We start from the raw sequence: 19,241 nt of genomic DNA on the forward strand, positions 1-19,241 counted from the left end.
GAGGGTGTGTCTCTGCACAGCACACTTGGTATTTAGGTCAGTGGCAAAACATACACAGGGTCATTAATTAATTAAATATGATATTAAAGTCAGGGATGGGCCCAACCCTTTGAGTGTTTAGAAAGACTTCAAGATGGGGATAAGCCAAGTTCTGACATGTTCAGGGCCAAGTCAGGCTGAGTGAGTCACAAGGGAACACAAATGTGTTCTTCCAGACCACTGAGATCTATTCAATTCTTTTCCCCACAAGCACCTCAATGCAAAACCTCTCAAGCACAATCCCTTTCCTCAGACAACCCGTCTTCACATGCCACTGTGGGATGTGGCTCCTCGTTGCTCACTCAGTCCTGTTTTATTGCTGGGAGAGGCACAGTCAAGCCGGTGGGCAGCCTTGAAACAGGACCAGTAGCCATGGTCCAGTGAACACCAGGGAGCAGGCAGACAGGGTGTGGGGTATGCTCAGACTCTGGCTGCAGACTCCTCGTGACACCAACAGTCACGCTTCTCTTTAGAGAGAATAGGGGTCACACAGTAAGTTGATTTTGAATTCTCAAAGTTGAATGGATAATTGAGGGTATGACTTTCTTTTGCAGCATGGTTATATTCTGGTGATATTTTGTTCACTTTGCCTAAACTCAGCAGAGTTGCTTTTTATACACACTTTCCCCAATGGAGGCCTCAATTCCAGGCCTCAATATGGCTTTTGAAGCTGGTTTTTGACACCAGACTTGCCATAAAACCTGAGAAAGCTGTTTCTAAGTAATCACCCCTAATTTAGATATATCATTCTGCTTTCTAAGGACATGATTTTGAAAATGATTATTTCCACCAACTATTTCTCTTCTCAAGTTAGAATGAATAATCTATGTTTCCAGCAGGCTAGCTCACTTTCTTGTTTGCCCTCTCCACACCTGTTCTCTGTCCTGCTCTGTGTGGAGAGTCCTCATGGTACTGCCAACCCCACAGTGAGTGTGAATGAAGAGGAGACCTCTAAACTATTTTTCATAACCTGTGTCTTAATTGCTTCAAGCATCAATGAAGGGACATTTTGATGAGTTTTCTCTTTTCTTTAGCACGAGCAATGCGGCTTTCTCAGAGACAAATGGTCTGAGTTTCCTGGGGCAGCCAATCAATGATTCTCTCTCATCCTTGATGTTTCTCTCTCTCTCTCCCCCTCTCCCTTCTGCTCTGAATCTATATATATATATATATATATATATATATATATATATATATATATATATATATATATATATATGAAAGGGAGTATACTAGATATTTTCTAAGGTCCCATTTACCTCTGATTTTGGGACCTAAGAAATGGCTTTTTAGTTTAAAAAAATTAATGTCATCCTGGTGACAAGTGTGCGTGGAACAAAGTGGTGGATCAGGAATCAAAGTTATAGTGTAAACGACCAGTGGGACCTCCCTTAACCATGTCAGAGCTCTGGTTAGCTATGAAAGCTGTAAATGGGATCATGTTGATCAACTGCAATGTATATCAAAGTGCTTTCAGACTGAAATCATACAAGAATCAGGGGTTGCTATGAGGAGTGTAAAAAGGTTCCTACAGAAACCATTTCTTAGCCTCTGGATTTTAGGTCTCTAGTCAGCTTTAAAATGGACTTACATAGATATCCCCTTCCCCCCATCCAATTCCAGCAATTGCAATGGAATTAAAAATAGCAAGACAATAGTAATTTTCTAATGGGAAAAAGCATAAAACTTAAATTAGTTAAAGAGAGTAACAGCTGAGAATGAAGTCTTGATTAGAAAGTCATTTTGGAAATCTGCACTGATTGTGTAACACCAAATTTAAGTTAGACATTTTTATATTTAAAGACGTATCAACACCTGTTTTCCTGTAGACTCAGTGGAGAATACTCCAAGCTAAAGTCACGATGCTTCATATTCATGCCATGGTCCTGTTTCAAGTTGCTATGTGAGTTCAGAAAAATGGCTGAATAGTTAAGGTTAAATCTCCCAGTTATTATGTGGATTAATAACAGATGCTCAAACAGCTTTCAATATTCACCCCTAATAGGCAAGTTTAAAGTCATTTATTAAAAACATTTGTGAAAGCACTTTAGGTATTTCAGATCAAACCTACCATAGCGTAGCCAAGGCCATCTAGTTTTTGATCCCTGGTGTGCCTTGGATCTCATTTGTAGATAAAATCTTATGTGTGTTGGGAAAGATATAAAGTGCCTTTATGAAGTGAAGGCTCCTTTTAACACCCCGAATTGGGCTACTGTGTAAGTCTATGTTTTCAAAATCAGATTTTCTAAAAGCAAAGTCTACCTGAGGTGCTGTGCCCATTAAACACACAGAGTTATTCAGAAAGGTTGGTGATAATAACTATCCTCACTGAAGTAGGAATGTCACTTTAGAGCATGAACTGTGTCACTTATCCAGAACCTAAGAGAAAACCTTTAACTTTGGGAAATATTTACATTTTCCTGGAAATTTCAAAATACAGGGTGTTAAAGAATAATCAGAAATCACAAACAAGCTAGAGTTTTTCAAGGTCCCTTTCAAAGTCTACCATTTTACTGTGAAAATTACAATAAATTCATTGTATATATCAAAATGACATCTATGCTATTCAAACATTTGTTTCCTGTTGCAGGAGAAACCATCAAGGGAAAATGCTTTCTATTGTATCATCATCAACATAATTCACTCCAAGAAGAGAACAAGATTTAGAAATTGTTAGTGGGGTGATACACACACACACAATCTTTTTATATCTCCTGACTTAACAAAGAAATGTTCTGGGAAAACTGCAGACCTGATTGAAAAGTCTGATAATCTTTCTTTCTTGGATCTTCTGCAGCACTTACTGTGTTTAAGAATCATTTGGCATGAGTAAATTGTCTTGTATCTTTTCATGCATTTCTTGTCCTTCAACTAGAAGGTGAGCTTCTGGAAGAAAGTTCCCTATGGCGCTACGTGCAATGCCTGGTACACAACCTGGGTGCCCGAATCATTGATTGACATGTGCATTTGCATGGAAGAGCCTGGAGAGATACACTTAAAACCTTTATTCCTTGATTTACAAAATGTACAATATTTACAAAATTTAGGCATTTATCCCATATTGACATGAGTGCTGTGGGGAGTCTAAAAATAAATAAGTGGCACATATGTTCATATACACATCACAGCTCTTTGCACTTCAAGCCATCATCAGTTGTGGGATTTAACGGAAGGCTTAATGGGGTAGAAAGTCAGATGGATGATCAGTCCTGGGCCTTCTATATAAACAGCCCTTCTGTGGCTCCTTGAGACTGAGGATGGCAAACAAATCACTTTCTTTTGAGAGAAAAAAACACCAGCCATTCTGACAGGCATACAGGGTGCACACAGCCACATCTGTTTGGAGTTTGCAGTGACCCTCTGGGTGGCAGATGATGTCATTGTGGACCTGGGCCTGCGCACCTTCTGTGGACCAGGGAGGCTTTGGAGTGCCCGTTTTCTCATGAAGAACCAACTTTTGGACTTTGTCTCCTATTGAAATCTCATGCAGTACTTGGAAGGTGTCAGTGGACAGTGACCATGCACAAAATGTATATGTAGATATGTACAGCATCCAATTTTCATTGTCTTAGAGCATCTTTATATGTAGGATCAACCTGTTTCCTCTTTTAGCAAGAGGAATGAATGAGGAAACCATCCCTTCACCCCCCAAAGAAAAAACATCTGGGGACACATGCAAATGGCACCCTGCAGAGGCAGGACTGGACAAACTATGCATGGTAAGATGGCCAATTCCCATGAAGTCAGGCCTGCAAGTTTTCCCAGGGATGGTAATTCCACCCTCCCTTCCACTTCAATCCCTCCTCATCCCATATGTCCTAAATCAGAAGGAAAAGGCTCCATGTTATTGAGCTTCTTAGAATCACAGTACCTTCAGCTCTAAAGTGTAAGTACTAGTAATTTTCCTTAAATGGTTCTTGTAGGAATTATATGATCTAATTTATGTAAAGTGCTTAGCACATAAGAGGTGCTTAATAAATGTTTTGCTCCCTCTCCCCCTAATCCCCCACCCCAATTATAAGCAACTTATTGATAAACCTGCCAAACTCTGATTTAAGGCCATTTGATGCAATTTAGATGATTGTATATCAGAGTTAACCACTGTCAGTTCATATTGGTCCCTGAGGAGGTCTCATTTTATGAGCCAGAAACATTTTCCTGTGCAGAGCAGATGGACCCTGACAACTTTATCCGCAATGGCTCCACCGAATTTCATGCAAATATGCCCCACAACCCTGCAGAGAAATGCATACCAGTGATGGTCACCACCCAAATGCTTCTAGGACCACAACACTGAGGAAACCATGAGCAAACACAAAACCTCAAAGCCAACACCATTACTCTTGCTCACAACATAAGTAGCTTTTTTCAACACTGGTGCAAGTATTATAGATAACGTTCAATACATATATTACAAGCTCTACCACTGTTGAAAAATAAGTATTCTGATTTGATCATTCTGTTCAGAATAAAGAATCTTTTACAATATATTTTAGTTTCTAGTTATGCCATACAAAAATAAATATTGTATAAATGATTTACAAGGAAGAAGAAAAAATTATAACTTGGGGTGCCAAAAATATAGGAAGGATGGTGAAGTTTTTATTGTCTACCTCAAAAGCAATCAGCTAAAAGAAATAAAAACTTACCACTAGGTCTCCTTTCTAGTCTCACTACCATCCCACTGGTTCACCTACTTCTCATCCTAGGATATCATGTCTTCTTTCTCTATGAATCTCCAGACGATTCAATGTAGAACCTTCCCCCTAAAGTCACTGGGGATTTGAAAGAGGAAGAACAGGGAGAGCTCTTGGGAAGCATGACTTGCTGATGGAGGAAGATCTGGCTGAGCCACTCACTGGATCCTCACAATGAAGGAGGACCAACCTCCAGACATTCTCCTTCCTTTCATTTTTAAGTCCTCTCTCTGCCTAAATTAGCTGTGTATGACTAGAAACCCATGCCTGGGGAGAATACCCCATCCTGCCGTGGGACACCCATCGGCCCAGGAAGAACCAGGATCGAGTGGAGCATAACAAGGTGCTAAGTCAAGCCAATCTCCCCAATGATACGAAGGGATAAATGCCCACTTTACCGATTCGAATTCCATTAAATTAGGAAAAATCCTTTTCTAGCCCTCCTCCCCATAGAGCAAACTTTTATGATTGCCTTTTTATCTCCCACACAGAACAGAGGGAATATGATTGCCGCTATTGGGAGAAGAATGTTGGAAAAATTAAATTGGACAAATTGTTCACTTCTTTTCTAGGGACTCAGTAGGAATCTCCGAGGAAACAGTCCATTCATTTTGCAATTAAAATTTTAAAATTCTAGAGCTGTAAGTGAATTCATGGTTATATTTAAACCAATAGTCCTTTAACTTTCTCCTGAAAAAACGCACAGCTATTCATGTTGCCTGACATCTCAGAGGGGCCCAGGATCTCCTGTGGCTCATGCATGTCTTCCAAATTAAGAGCCAAAACTCAATAAATGCAGAACTATTTCTTGGGGTGAAAACAAAGGTTTGTGGTATAGAACTTGGTCTATTTTAGGGGCAGGCTGGCTTTGATGAGGTCTTGGACTGAAGCAATGCTTGTTCCTCATGGGAAGTGGAGATGCTTGACTAGGAAGACATCCTTGAGTACTGTGGTTTCACATGTATAGTGTTGCCAGGCCAATGACTCATGCATGACTGCGGGCCGTTGAGATCCCCATGGATTGCTACCACACATCCTGCCTTTGAGCTGCTATAAGGTGAGTCCCAGCCACACCCACAAGCAGGACACTATCACTGACACGCAGTGTGGCTGCCCATTTGTCTGGTTTATGGGTGACTTTGTGGCAAATGTGGCATCAGTTTCATTTCGGGGGAGCGGCAAGTTGCAGATATTTCCTTCACAACAGGAAGTGCAGACCTGGAAAGAAGAAAAAGAAGGGTGATGAGAAGCTGGCAGGTCTTAGAAGGAGGCAGAGATTCTTGAAGGGACTGTCTCCTTCACAATGAGACTCAGATGGAAATGACCTGCTCTACAAAGAAGACACCAGCCTGCATCGCAGGGGCTGCGATGAGATTTCATCTGGAAGCAGTGTGGTCAAAATGAAAGGCCCCAACGAAGCTTCAAGGGACGTGGGTCCTGCTTTTGACATCGCACTCTCTGATTACTCCAGTTTTACATATTTCCTAGATCTTGGCTATTCCCTCTCTGAAGTGGGGATTATAAATAATATACTTATCCTACCTTTCCCAAAGAGGCTCCTTCTGAACACCTGAGAAAACTGTGATGAGGGCAACTTCCACTTGCCAGGTTTTCACAGGGAAAGTGAAGAGGCAACAACCCAGATAATTTTAACTTAAATATTTAAGTTTATTAGAATTGTCTGCATCATTCTCTCCGTTCTGGTAGGTGAGTTAAAGTTTGAAGGGTTTTCATTTATGCAATTAATGCTTCATACAGCTTTCCTTGTGGATCATGAGACAGAAGTAAACTCAAAGAATTATCGACAGAAGTTACTTCAGGCCATAGCTACGCTAAGTACACAGCAGAAGCTTCAGCATCAACTGGGAGCTCATTAGAGATTCAGAATCTCAAGCTAGCCCTGGACTTAGCAAACAACAATCTGCATTTTAACAAGATTTGCAAGTGGTCCACCTCCACAGTAATGCCTGAAGACTCTGTGATGGGTAATATTCTGTCACTTCCTGCAGAGATTTCAGTCTGCTCACCACTGATAAGGGCTGGGAGACGTTTTAAAGTCGAAGAGAGAAACGGGTCAGAAGTGAGTTGGGTTTCTGACTCTATTGATCACTAGCTGTGTGGCCTGAGCACATGATGTCACTTCTCTGATCGATAACTTCCTCCTCAGTGAAGTACCCACAATGATGTCAGAGAACCAGGTCCAGCCTGCTAGACGGTCAAGTAAAACCCTTGGGTTTACCTTCACATTGCAAACCAGGAGCTAGTAGGCAGATTATACTTTAAAATTTAATTCTTAGTGTTTGACAAGTCTTAAGAGAAAGTAGTCCCCACAAACAGTACCATTGCCAGTTATCAGAGAGGGCACTGCTCTCAACCCCCAGGAAGGCAGCCTGAGGCGAAAAAATAAGGCCAAGGCCTGACATACAAGCTCAGCTCTGAACCACCAGCAAGGGAGTCAGGGGCATTCCCCATCCCAGGCTCGCCAGGTGGCCTTCCTCTGATTCGTTATTTTCTCTTTCAAGACTGCCCTCAAAGTTGGTTTGAAACTGAGTGCTTCAGTACATGCTCCAGATGGAGTTTCAGGGGCGCAACCCCACAAGGAAAAGGTTCTCTCACTCCTTACTGAAATGACTCAGGAGCCAATGCACACCTTCTCCAAATCAGCATTCTGCAAGAGGCATGGCCCCACTTTACAGAAAGCTATCAAAGCTAAACTGCCTTGACCACCCACAGCTGATGAGTTGCTGCTGCACCTGCAGTGCTTTGCCATGAGCACATAATTGGTCCCTTGTTCCTTTTCCTTCTGGCAGTTTTATTACTTTCTTGAGTGAAGAAAGGGCTTGTGATAATTTTCAATACCCTCTAGGTGTTGTGTTTACATCATTTATCCTATACCCTGGTATAAATCTTTATTCTTTTAGAGAAAACAGGAAAGGAAGCATCTTCTAATGCTATCAGGACAGTCAAAAGCCAGCCTCCCTGGGAAGTGAGACTTTGCTCATGAGCACTGGCGGACTTCTGAAGAGGAGAAAGGCTGACTCTGCTGACCCGCCACATGCTTTGTTGCCAGACCTTGTGGCCTTCATGCTCGGAGTCTCTGCAGCCAGTGGACAAGCATTCTTCCAGCGGAACGCAGCGTTTGGTGACAGAGATGCTGTTTCCCGTGACTTCCATTGTGTGCTGAGTGTAGCAGTATCTGGTCTCTGTCAACAACAAAAACTATGTTTTAATTGACATAGGAAATGTTAGCTCAACCTGCCCAAGAGGGAAACAACAGGAGTGTCAGCCCTGTAAGTACTAAAAGGATCTAACAGCACATGGGATGTACACTGTGTTGGGTTTATGTCCAATCCCAGAGATGTCCTTGGAGATCCACTGAGCCCTGCTAGGAGGAGGATGTCTCTGCCAATCGCAATCCCTATGAGCCAAGACCTAGAGGCATCACTCCATGCCTTTCAACAAATTGCACCACTGGATTGATGTTTAGTTTTAGGGAAGGAGAGGTTTGGAGGGATGATTGAGGATGTGAGAGTCATAGCAATTTTCAGTAAAACCGTTCAAAGAACATGGGGTTAGAAGACAAGAAGTTAGGTAGGTAAAAGGTCTTCAAGGAGAGAAAAGACTATAGCAGAGGCTGGTGTGCGTGTGTGAAACAGCTCTTCCCTAGTAAGGGCAGAAAGATGAAAAATAGATTCATTGTATCTAGAGCAATGACTTTATCCAAAAGAAAGAAGGTCTTGCCTAGGAGCACTGCAGGATCTTAGAATTCATTGCAGAAGACAACTGACCCACCAATGAAGATGCTCCAAAACTGAGGAGCACTGTCTCTCCCCAGCAGATCTGTGTCTGTCCACGATGGCAGGCAAAGGAAGACCACGATATGAGTTTCTACAGGTCTGTTTAAGTCTTAAACATCTGAAGACTTGAGATTTCTCCCAAAATTCCATGGAGAAGTGTGTGTTTTTTTTTAATTTGTAATTTAAAGTCTAAAGAAAAATGGCTTTGCCAATGTAATTCTTTAAGTCCTCCAGGCGATGCTCAGCTTTCTAAGCCTGGGATTTAGTTGAATGTTCCCGTTCCATTTTCAGATTGAAAAAGAAAATGAATAATTCTCAAGAAATGTCACTGAGCTGTTTTTCATCCATATCTTGGACCTAACTTTGCATACTTTAACCATTTTAGATATTTAGTGGCTAATATGGAATTATGACCTTCTATGATGTTATTTATTAGGCAATAAAAATCCCCCCCACACCAGATTCTGTCATAATCTTGGCAGCTTTTAATCAAAGTACTCATGTGCACAGAAGAAAGCTGAATAATTTTAGACTCTGAGAATGAGCTCACACAGACCACACTTGTCACAGCCTGGGAGTCATGAATTCAGGCGTTTGAATAATCGTCCTTGATGCCCGCACCTGCCAAGAACCTGAGTGGCCTCTGATGAGTCTTGCTAAGGGCAGCGACTTCTGCAATGGCTACACTCCTGGTCAGTCTCAGTGTCCATGGGCTGAGACTGTGTCCAGGCCCTCCCCCAAATGCTGTCCCCACACTGTACCCTGACTAGAATGTTGTCAGCTGGAATCAAGTCACCAGGCAGACCGTACCTTGCTCAGGATCCTAGAGGGTGGGGTGAGTAGGTCACCTTATGAGCTCATAAGAAAAGTTGAAAGCCCATAATATTTTAAAATTGAAATGACTTTTTTCCTGATGAAGAGGGGGTGGCAACTGTCCCTTGATTTTTTTAAAGCCTCTGACAGGTTTTAACATATGGAGGCTCATGACCTGAGAGATTTACCAGCTTTTCCAAAAAGGACTGGTTTACCTCCCTGGTATCAGACTTGGTCATTTATGGCCTCCATAGGTAAACCTTTCCCACCCTCACCCCAACTTCAGATGTTCAAGAAAGCCATAAAAAAGGAATGTTCTTATCTCTGCCTCCTCTTCATGAGACAGCCAGCAGCAGCTGCCAGAGGTTTTATTGCTCCAAATGTAAATCTGAGCAGATAAGATCATCCCCTGATGGAATAAGTAAATCATCAAATGGTCTCAGTTCTGGAAACTACATTTGTCCCCCAAACAGTGAATTATCTTGTTTTAACTAAATCTGAGAATAACAACTGGTGAACCTGATATAACGACCTTTTGTTCATACGTTTATATCCACAACAAATTCTATTTTAATTTCTTAATTGGAATCTTATTCCACTGAATGAGATTAGAAACAACTGATGAAGCTTTCTTCTTCTTCTTCTTTTTTTTTTTCAGGAAAATATGCAAAAGCCAAGTACCTAATAAGCCAATTCCTGACATTCTGGGGGGAGAAGGATGAGCAGTGAGGAAGGTGGATAAGAAATGTTTCTCACACTTCACCAAGTCCAATCCATGACACAAAGATATGTTGAGGACACCCCATTACTTCCAGCAGTACAGACTTCGGATCTGAGGCATCAATCCCTTAAAAATATCCATTCCACTTCTTATCTCACAAAACCCCTAGGTGAGCTATAAAATGTTAATATGGAAAAGGTTCCGTGCTTAAATAAGTTTGGGCAATGCTCAAATAGAGCCGAACAGGTATCTTTCGTGCACAACTTATGAGAGCCTTGAATTTGTACTTGATCTTCTAGGGGGGACAGGGGCAGGACAGGCAGAATTTCCCAACCAGAACCAGGTGGACCACATGGGGCTTATCTCTGGACTGTAGAGTTGATGAAAACTGAGTTTCAGCCACAGAGCATTGCTCTCCATGCATTTTGAATAATCCTTGGGTTAGTAATGAGGTTATATGAGAATCAAGCCTGCTGATAACTTCACACTAAAAGGATTTCAAAGGCTTTTATCTAAAAGATAAAAGATGGATTTGAATTTCTACCAAGTTAGTTTGGGCCTCTAAAAATCTCATATTCTGCACTGCATGGTATTCCCAGAGGTTGTGAAACAAAAGTCTTTTACTATGAGATTCACAGGCATTCATGCAAAATCAGAACAGAGTGAGAAGCTTAATCAACTACTGGAAGGCACAAAATATAATTTTCATGAAATTCACACATATAGACATGCAACATTCCCTAACCTGGCTCTGAAACTTAAAAAAGGTTCAAAATGAAAATGTAAATTTCCACTTACTCATCAACATGAAGTTTCCAATAACAGAAACTGTATCTAAACAAAATATACATAAAATGATTTGAATTAGAAGAAGATATTAAAAATGACCAACTCTCTGGTAAAAGGTCTTTTCACCACTGTTGCTCCACTAGTTATAGTTTCTTTAAAACATATGTAATTATGAAAGTGATGCTAGAGAACAATTCACCAGGTGTAAGAAAGTTAATGGGAGGAAAATAACTTGAATCATAATATTACCAACTAGAGACCAGTGCACGAAATTCGTGCACTGGGGGGGCAGGTCCCTCAGCCCAGACTGCACTCTCTTGCAGTCCAGGAGCCCTCAGGGGATGTCCGACTGATGGCTTAGGCCCACTCCCCATGGGGACTGAACCTAAACCAGCAGTCGGATATCCTTAGTGCTGCCATGGAGGCAGAAGAGGTTCCTGCCATGCCCGCTGCGCTCACTAGCCGTGAGCCTGGCTTCTGGCTGAGTGGTGCTCCTCCTGTGGGAGCACACTAACCACCAGGGGGCAGCTCCTGCATTAAGCATCTGCTCCCTGGTGGTCAGTGCACATCATAACAACCAGTTGGTCCGCCCTTTGGTAGATTTGCACATTAGCCTTTTATTATATAGGACTAGAGGCCTGGTGCATGAAATTCGTGCACAGGGGGAGGGGGTGTCCCTCAGCCCAGCCTGCACCCTCTCCAATCTGGGACCCCTTCAGGGATGTCCAACTGCCCGTTTAGGCCCGATCCTACTGGGATCGAGCCTAAACGGGCAGTCGGACATCCCTCTCACAATCCAGGACTGCTGGCTCCCAACTGCTCGCCTGCTTGCCTTCCTGATTGCCCCTAACCGCTTCTGCCTGCCAGCCTGATCACCCCCTAACCACTCCCCTGCCAGCCTGATTGATGCCTAACTGTTCCCCTGCCAGCCTGTTTGCCCCTAACTTCCCTCCCCTGCCAACCCGGTCACCCCTAACTGCCCTCCCCTGCCAGCCTCATTGCCCCTAACTGCTTTCCCCTGCTGGTCTGGTCCCCCCCACACCCAACTGCCCTCCCCTGCAGGCCTGGTTCCCCCACAACTGCACTCCTCTGAAGGCCTGGTCACCCCTAACTGCCCTGTCTTGTAGGCCTAGTCACCCCCAACTGCTCTCCCCTGCAGGCCTGGGTCCCCCCCAACTGCCCTTTCCTGCAGGCCTGGTCCCTCCCAACTGCCCTCCCCTGCGGGCCTGGTCCCTCCCAACTGCCTTCCCCTGCTGGCCTGATCGCCCACAACTGACCTCCCTTGCAGGCCTGGTCCCTCCCAACTGACCTCCCCTGCTGGCCATCTTGTGGCAGCCATCTTGTGTCCACATGGGGCAGCCATCTTTGACCACATGGGGGCAACCATCTTGTGTGTCGGAGTGACAGTCAATTTGCATATTACTCTTTTATTAGATAGGATTATATTGAAAAATAAAGGCTGACAGCCCCTGCAGCACACTCCCTGCTGCTGGATTCTTCTTGTGTACACAGCCCTTCACAGCCCCCGAAAGTTGGTTCACCCAAGTGTCGATTCAACACTCTTCTCCCCGTCTGGTCCCATAAAATTTCTCTACGATTCCAGGTTCTGCTGTGTATAATTTCCTCTGTGATTCCCCACCCTGGACTTCAAAGTTTTTTCTTCTAGATTTTCTCCTGCATCTCTGTTCTCTTCAACTTCTCTAACCTGAGTGTTGATATTCTCCTAAGTTCAGTTCTGGAAACTTCTGTCACTCAAGTAACCTCATCCAACCTCTCACGACATATCTTCAGTCTGACTCTCTCTCCTAGGCTGTAGAACCAAGTTTCTAACTAGTTCCTGAAAATCGCCAGCAGCACTGTGCACCTCACACCTCACACCTTACACCTTCCAAACCAATCACAACACCACACTCCCTCTTGGATCTGTTTATCTTCCTGCATTTCTACTTCAGGAAGGGACATCCTGAGAAGTGGCACCTCTATCTTGGACTAGAAACTTCAGAATCAGCTCAGACCTCTCTTGTCAAACTGGGTGTCTGCAAGTCCTCTGAAATGTCTCCATTATCCATCTAATCTTGTCTGTTCCATTTCCCCAATACAGGGCCTCTTTCATTTCCTGTCTTCTTTGGCTCCAATCTCTCTCCTTTCTAATGCAGGTGCTGGGCAGCCAACCTCCAGATAGACTACTGAAACAAAGGTCAGACCGTGCCATTCACTGCCTGGGAAAGCATGCACAACACTTAAGTCACGAGGGACTCTAAGTGTCAAGGAGCCCTGACTGCTTACCGCTGGGTTTATCTGGCCTACTCCCTTGCATACTCTCTATCCTTGAAGCTCTGTCTCAAGAGTATAGGAGTAACTGTGCTTCCCTGCTGGTGGCATCCATTACATGTATAACTCAGAGCTTGGCACCTGAAACTCAGCACTTACTATCACTGAAGAACTGCAGTAACTCCTTCATCTAGTCCCCAGACCACCTCATCATTGCTCACTAGATATCTTGAGACACCATGATACAACTTTTGACGATTCTTCACAACAAAAAATGTTTTCCTTTCTTCTGCTCCTAGAAACCTGATATTCTTTGAGGCTCAAACCAAATGACATGTATTCTGTGAAACCAGCCTTGATCCCACCTGCCTCCCCTCCCCCGCGCCCCCCCCCCCCCCCCAAAGGATCACATCCCTTCCTTAGCTTTCTTATTTGGTATGTCTGGCTTTCCTTCTAGATCAAGGTTTCTCAACATTGGCACACTGGCATATATATATATATATATTACTGGTTAATTTTGTTTGTTGTTTAAACTTTAGGTTTTGAGATAATTGCAAATTCACGTAAGAAATAATATAGAGTGGAGAAAACCAAGATAGCGGCATAGGTAAGCACCTAAACTGCTGCCTCGCACAACAATTTCAAAACTACAACTAAAAGACAGAACGGACACCATCCAGAACCACAGGAAAGCTGGCTGAGTGAAAATTCTACAACTAGAAGGAAAGAGAAAAGCTCACAGAGAATTGGAGGTACGGCAAAGGGTCTTTGTGTGCATAGAGAGGAAGGGTGGCTGAGAGCCTGGCTGACTTTCTCTGGCGGAAGGGGGAAGGAAGCCCCTGACCTCACTGAACCCCAGTCCCGGGTGAAACCCCATGGACCCAGGCTCATACAGGGGGAGTCTGGACTGTCAGGTAGAGAGAAAGGCACCTGGAGACTCAGAGACCTGGGAGAGACCCGGGGGAGCCCCGGCAGGCAGGGTTCTGGAGGCGCGCGCGCCAGTGTGCACAAAGGCTGCGGAGGTTGCCACAGGCTTTCCCTAGCAGAAGGGAGTCCGAAGCTCCTGACTGCACTGAACCCCAATTCTGACTGCACTGAACCCCAGTTCCAGGCGAGCCCCTGGGGACCTGTGCTCTTACGGGGGGGAATCTGGACTCTCGGGCAGAGACTCGGGAGCCGGGGAAGGCAGAGGTTTGCAAGCGCACGCATGCCAGTGCACACAAAGGCTGTGGAGGTTGCCACAGGCTTTCCCTAGCAGAAGGGAGTCAGAAGCTCCTGACTGCACTGAGCCCCAGTTCTGACTGCACTGAACCCCAGTTCCAGGTGAGCCCCTGGGGACCCACACTCTTGTGGGGGGAATCTGGACTCTCGGGCGGAGACTCGGGAGCCGGGGAAGGCAGAGGTCTGCAGGCGCGCATGCACGCAAGGGCAAGGCTGACGGGAAGCCAAGACTGTCTGCTCCGCCCTGAGACTCCACCCCATCCAAGCTGAGCACAGAGGCTATTGCAATTTGGCAAGTCTAATCCTATAAGGCTGTCTCCAACACCGAACTTCTCCCAGCGTAGACACAGCTGATCCTTACAGCCAACTGGCCTGGAGGTCAATTCCTCCCAGTGATACCAACAACAATCAAGACTTAACTACAACAAGGCTGTACACACAGTCCACAAAAGGGTGCACCAAGAGTGTCCACCTCAGGTTAACTGGGGAAGCCGACCCACTGTGCCATATAGGAAACATAGCACACAAATCTACCCTACCAACTCAGGGAAGCAGTGAAAATGCGGCGTCAAAGAAACAGATCACAAACGAAAGAAATGGAGGAAAACAAACGACTGGATATAGAATTCAAAACCACGGTTATAGGCTTTTCAAGAATATCCTAGAAAAGGCCGATAAATATAACGAGACCCTCGAAGATATGAAAAAGGACCAACTAGAAATTAAACATACACTGACTAAAATAAAAAATATTATACAGAGACCCAACAACAGACTAGAGGAACACAAGTATCAAGTCAAAGAATTGAAATACAAAGAAGCAAAAAACACTCAACCGAAAAAGCAAAAAGAAAAAAAAATCCAAAAAGTTGAAGATAGTGTAAGAAGCCTCTGGGACAACTTCAGGCGTACCAACATCAGAATTATGGGGGTGCCAGAAGAAGAGAGAGAGCAAGATACTGAAAACCTATTTGAAGAAATAATGACCGAAAACTTCCCCCACCTGGTGAAAGAAATAGACTTACAAGTCCAGGAAGTGCAGAAAACCCCAAACAAGAGAAATCCGAAGAGGACCACACCAAGACACATCATAATTAAAATGCCAAGAGCAAAAGACAAAGAGAGAATCTTAAAAGCAGCAAGAGAAAAACAGTTAATTACATACAAGGGAGCACCCATACAATTGTCTGCTGATTTCTCAACAGAAACTATGCAGGCCAGATGGGAGTGGCAAGAAATTTTCAAAGTGATGAATAGCAAGAACCTACAACCAAGATTACTCTACCCAGCAAAGCTATCATTCAGAATTGAAGGGCAGATAAAGAGCTTCACAGATAAGAAAAAGCTAAAGGAGTTCATCACCACCAAACTAAGATTACATGAAATGCTGAAGGGTATTCTTAAAGAAGAGGAAGAAGAAAAAAGTAAAGATAAAAATTATGAACAACAAATACATATCTATCAACAAGTAAACCTAAAAATCAAGTGAATTAAAAACCTGATGAACAGAATAATCTGGTGAATATAATAGAATCAGGGGCATAGAAAGGGAGTGGACTGATAATTCTCAGGGGGAAAGGGGTATGGGGGTTCAGGAAGAGACTGGACAAAAATCATACACCCATGGATGAGGACAGTGCGGGGGAGGTAAGGGCAGAAGGTGGCATGGGAACCGAGTGGAGGGGAGCTATGGGGGGAAAAAGGAGAAACAATTGTAATAATCTGAATAAAGATTTATTTAAAATAAATAAATAAATAAATAAATTTTAAAAAAAGAAATAATATAGAGTGATCCCATGTGCTTGTTATTCAGTTTCCCCTGCATGGTAACACATTGCAACACTACAGTATAATGTCCTGTTCAGAACACTGAAATTGATGCAGGAAAGATACAGAATGTTCTATCTCCACAAGGATCCCTCATGTTGAATTTTTATGTTCACATCCTGTACCTTTTGTCCTCACGCCCTCCTGAACCCTTGGCAGCAACTAGTCTGTGCTCCTTCTATAACGTCATCATTTCAAGGATGTTATATAAATGGAATCAAACAGTGTGTAAACTTTTGGGGACTAGGGATTTTCACTCAGCCTAATTCACTTGAAAATTATCCATGTTGTTAATTAACAGTTTGTTAATTTTTATTGCTGAGTAGTATTCCATGCTATGGATATACCAAAATTGGTTTAAACATTCACCCATTGAAAGGATATCTAGGTTGTGGATATTATTAATAAAGCTGCTATCAACATTTGTGTAGAGGTTTTTATGTAAACATAAGTTTTCAATTCTCTGGGATAAATTGGAGAAGTGGAATTACTGATTGTATGGCAGTTGCATGTATAGCTGTTTACAAAAATGCCATACTGTTCTTGAGAGTGACTTGATTTTCTAAAGAGAAATATCAACAACTCCTCAAAAGTCAGGCCATGTGTGATAAGAGACAGTTTTATTTCTTCATTTCTAATCTGTATGCCTTTTATGTCACTTTCTTGCCTTATTGCATTGGGTAGAACTTTCAGCAACAGTTGGAGAAACTGGACTTTACAGTGGTCAGTAGTTAAAATAAAAATTTAAGACAAAAGCATCAAATGGATGCTTCCTATCTGAGACAACTGTGTTAGCAGAAAATACCTGATGAAAACACTATGGATTGGATAAGTTTGATGCTCTCAGATTACAAAATAAATAAATAAATAAAAATTTAAGGTTGATAGTAGAACATTTAGTTTAAAAATTTCTTGAAAAATTCTATTTAAGAATAAATCTGCAAATTACAGTGCCAACTTAGATGAATTAGTTTGTCCCTTCTTAACAACAACAAAAACAAAGTAAAATTAAAATAGCTGGATGAAATTAAAATAACACCCAAAATCTGCGTGAAAGCATAGAAGAGCTACCGAGGCAGACAGAATTTGAAGAGTAAGGCACCAGCAAAGGGAAGAACACATTGAGTTGAGCCTGACATTCTATACCTGTTCTCCCCTTGAGGCACCTGCCTGGGAACAGAGGCTGAGTAGCCAAGCAGAAAACTCTGCAAAGGGGCAGAAAAGCTGAGCAGAGCTTTTGTCAGTCTCAAGGGAATTGGGAGGCACACACAGGAATCCAGAGCTAGCAGGGCAGCCAGAAGAAAAAGGAAATGCAGAGAAGTGAGGCTGACAGTCTCAGTTTAGAATTGCAGGTTGGCAGCTATCTACTTTCAGCACTTTTAAAATGTCATCCCATTAACTTTTAGCTTCTACTGTTTCTGTCAATACTGAAGGTTGGCAAGGCTGTGCAGCAACTGGCACCTGCAGGCACTGCTGGGAGAGCGTAAGTTGGTACAGCCACTCTGGCACACTGTTAGGCAGGAATGAGTATAGCCACAGCATACACGCTACATACCCAGGAACCCCACCTCCTGGGATAGGCCCAGCAGAAATGACGCAGGTGTACACCAAAAGGCATGGGCAAGAATGCTCATCATACTCAAAACTGGAAACACTCCAGATGTCCATCAACAGTAGGATGGATGAAGTTTGGTACATACATAGAGTAATCTACATCTGTGAGAAAGAATGACTTTGCTGCTCATGAGACAGGAATGCATTTCACATATATAATGTGGGAAAGAAAAGAGTACGTTCTGTATGATTCCATTCACACAAAGCTCAAGGATAGTAGTCACAATTGTGTTACCTTTGGGAGGTGTGGTTTAATGCCCCAGGGACTCCAATGGCCTTCTGGGGTTCAACTGCTTAACATGGGTGGCAAACACAGCATGTTCATTTTGTGAAAATTCAGTGAGCTCTGCACTTGTGATCTATTCACTTTCTGGTATGTATGTTAAACTTTAATAAAAATTTTAACTTTATAAAAAGGAGGAAGTCTGAGATTTCCATTTGCTGATATGACAAGATAGATCATCTGAACAGCATCTCATTACATAGCAGCAAGTGTGCTGAATAACATATAACCAATAGCTTCTGTAAATGTACAAATGAAGCTCCAGAAAGTAAGAGAAATCCCAGGGACCAATGCAGATTTCTCTACCTGAATGAGATGGGGGTGTTAATATATAAACTGTAAAAGATGCAAGGCCCAGGGTCCTCCTGGGGTTTGGAGCTGAAATAGAGACCCTGAGGAATGGTAGAAACCTTGAAGGGCTATATTCTGAGTGACCAGAGAAAATTCTACCTTTGGGTAAAGTTAAACAAAAAGGCTGTTTGTCTCAGCCTGGAAAAGTCAGCAACAAAGACTCTTTCCTAAAAATGTGTAACCATGGGCCTGTCTTCAGTGGAGCTAGTACCACATTTATATTCCTGCTTATTCGAGATAATGGATATTGCAAGACTCATCAAGGGGCATACCCACGTTTTTCTTCACTTTCAAAAAACAAAACAAAACAAAAAAACAGTGAGCAGCATAGAAGCTAGAAGCAAAAGGATACGTGTCCCTCCCTCTCAAGATTTCTCTTGGTCTGATTTTATATCAGCAATAATTCCAAATGAGGAATTTGCCTTGGAGGGAGACATCTGTACTTCATAATTAAAAAGGAACATGAAATCCTTGTGCCTTAGGTAGCCTACACAGAGCAAGCCTTTTAAAAAATTATGATGGTTTTTACTTGACATTTAATTCTGGAGACTCTTAAACACTTATATGGTCCCTTTCTCTCAAGGAGCTTTTCATCTTACCTGGTACAACTCTGGAAAAAAGTCAAGGCAAGAGATCACGTGGACCTGAGAGCGTGACATTCAACGCCTGTTTTCCTTTACCAGTTTTTTCAACTGGTCCCTCATAGGATATGATTTCAAGATCCTTTCCCATGCCAGTTCACAAAGTCAAGGAAACTGCACAGATTTATAATGAGCAGTTGATGAAATTGAGGTTATTGCAAAGGAAGTGCTCAGGGG

General features: G+C 43.0%; 1 protein-coding gene across 4 annotated transcripts in view; it reads right to left on the bottom strand.

Moving 5' to 3' along the window:
* Positions 1-3,029: 3,029 nt before the first annotated feature.
* LYPD6 (LY6/PLAUR domain containing 6) overlaps positions 3,030-19,241 on the bottom strand; it is a 121,323-nt gene continuing 105,111 nt past the window's right edge. For all 4 annotated transcript variants that reach the window (XM_080668247.1, XM_080668248.1, XM_080668250.1 and 1 more), the window contains 2 exons: positions 7,809-7,939; positions 3,030-5,954 (listed from right to left, as the gene is read on the bottom strand). In XM_080668247.1, coding sequence (XP_080524373.1) covers positions 5,787-5,954; positions 7,809-7,939 — 299 coding nt within the window. In that variant the 3' untranslated portion in view covers positions 3,030-5,786. The remainder of the gene's footprint in view (positions 5,955-7,808; positions 7,940-19,241) is intronic.

Source organism: Plecotus auritus (genome assembly GCF_963455305.1).
Source record: "Plecotus auritus genome assembly, chromosome: 5".
NCBI lineage: Eukaryota > Metazoa > Chordata > Mammalia > Chiroptera > Vespertilionidae > Plecotus > Plecotus auritus.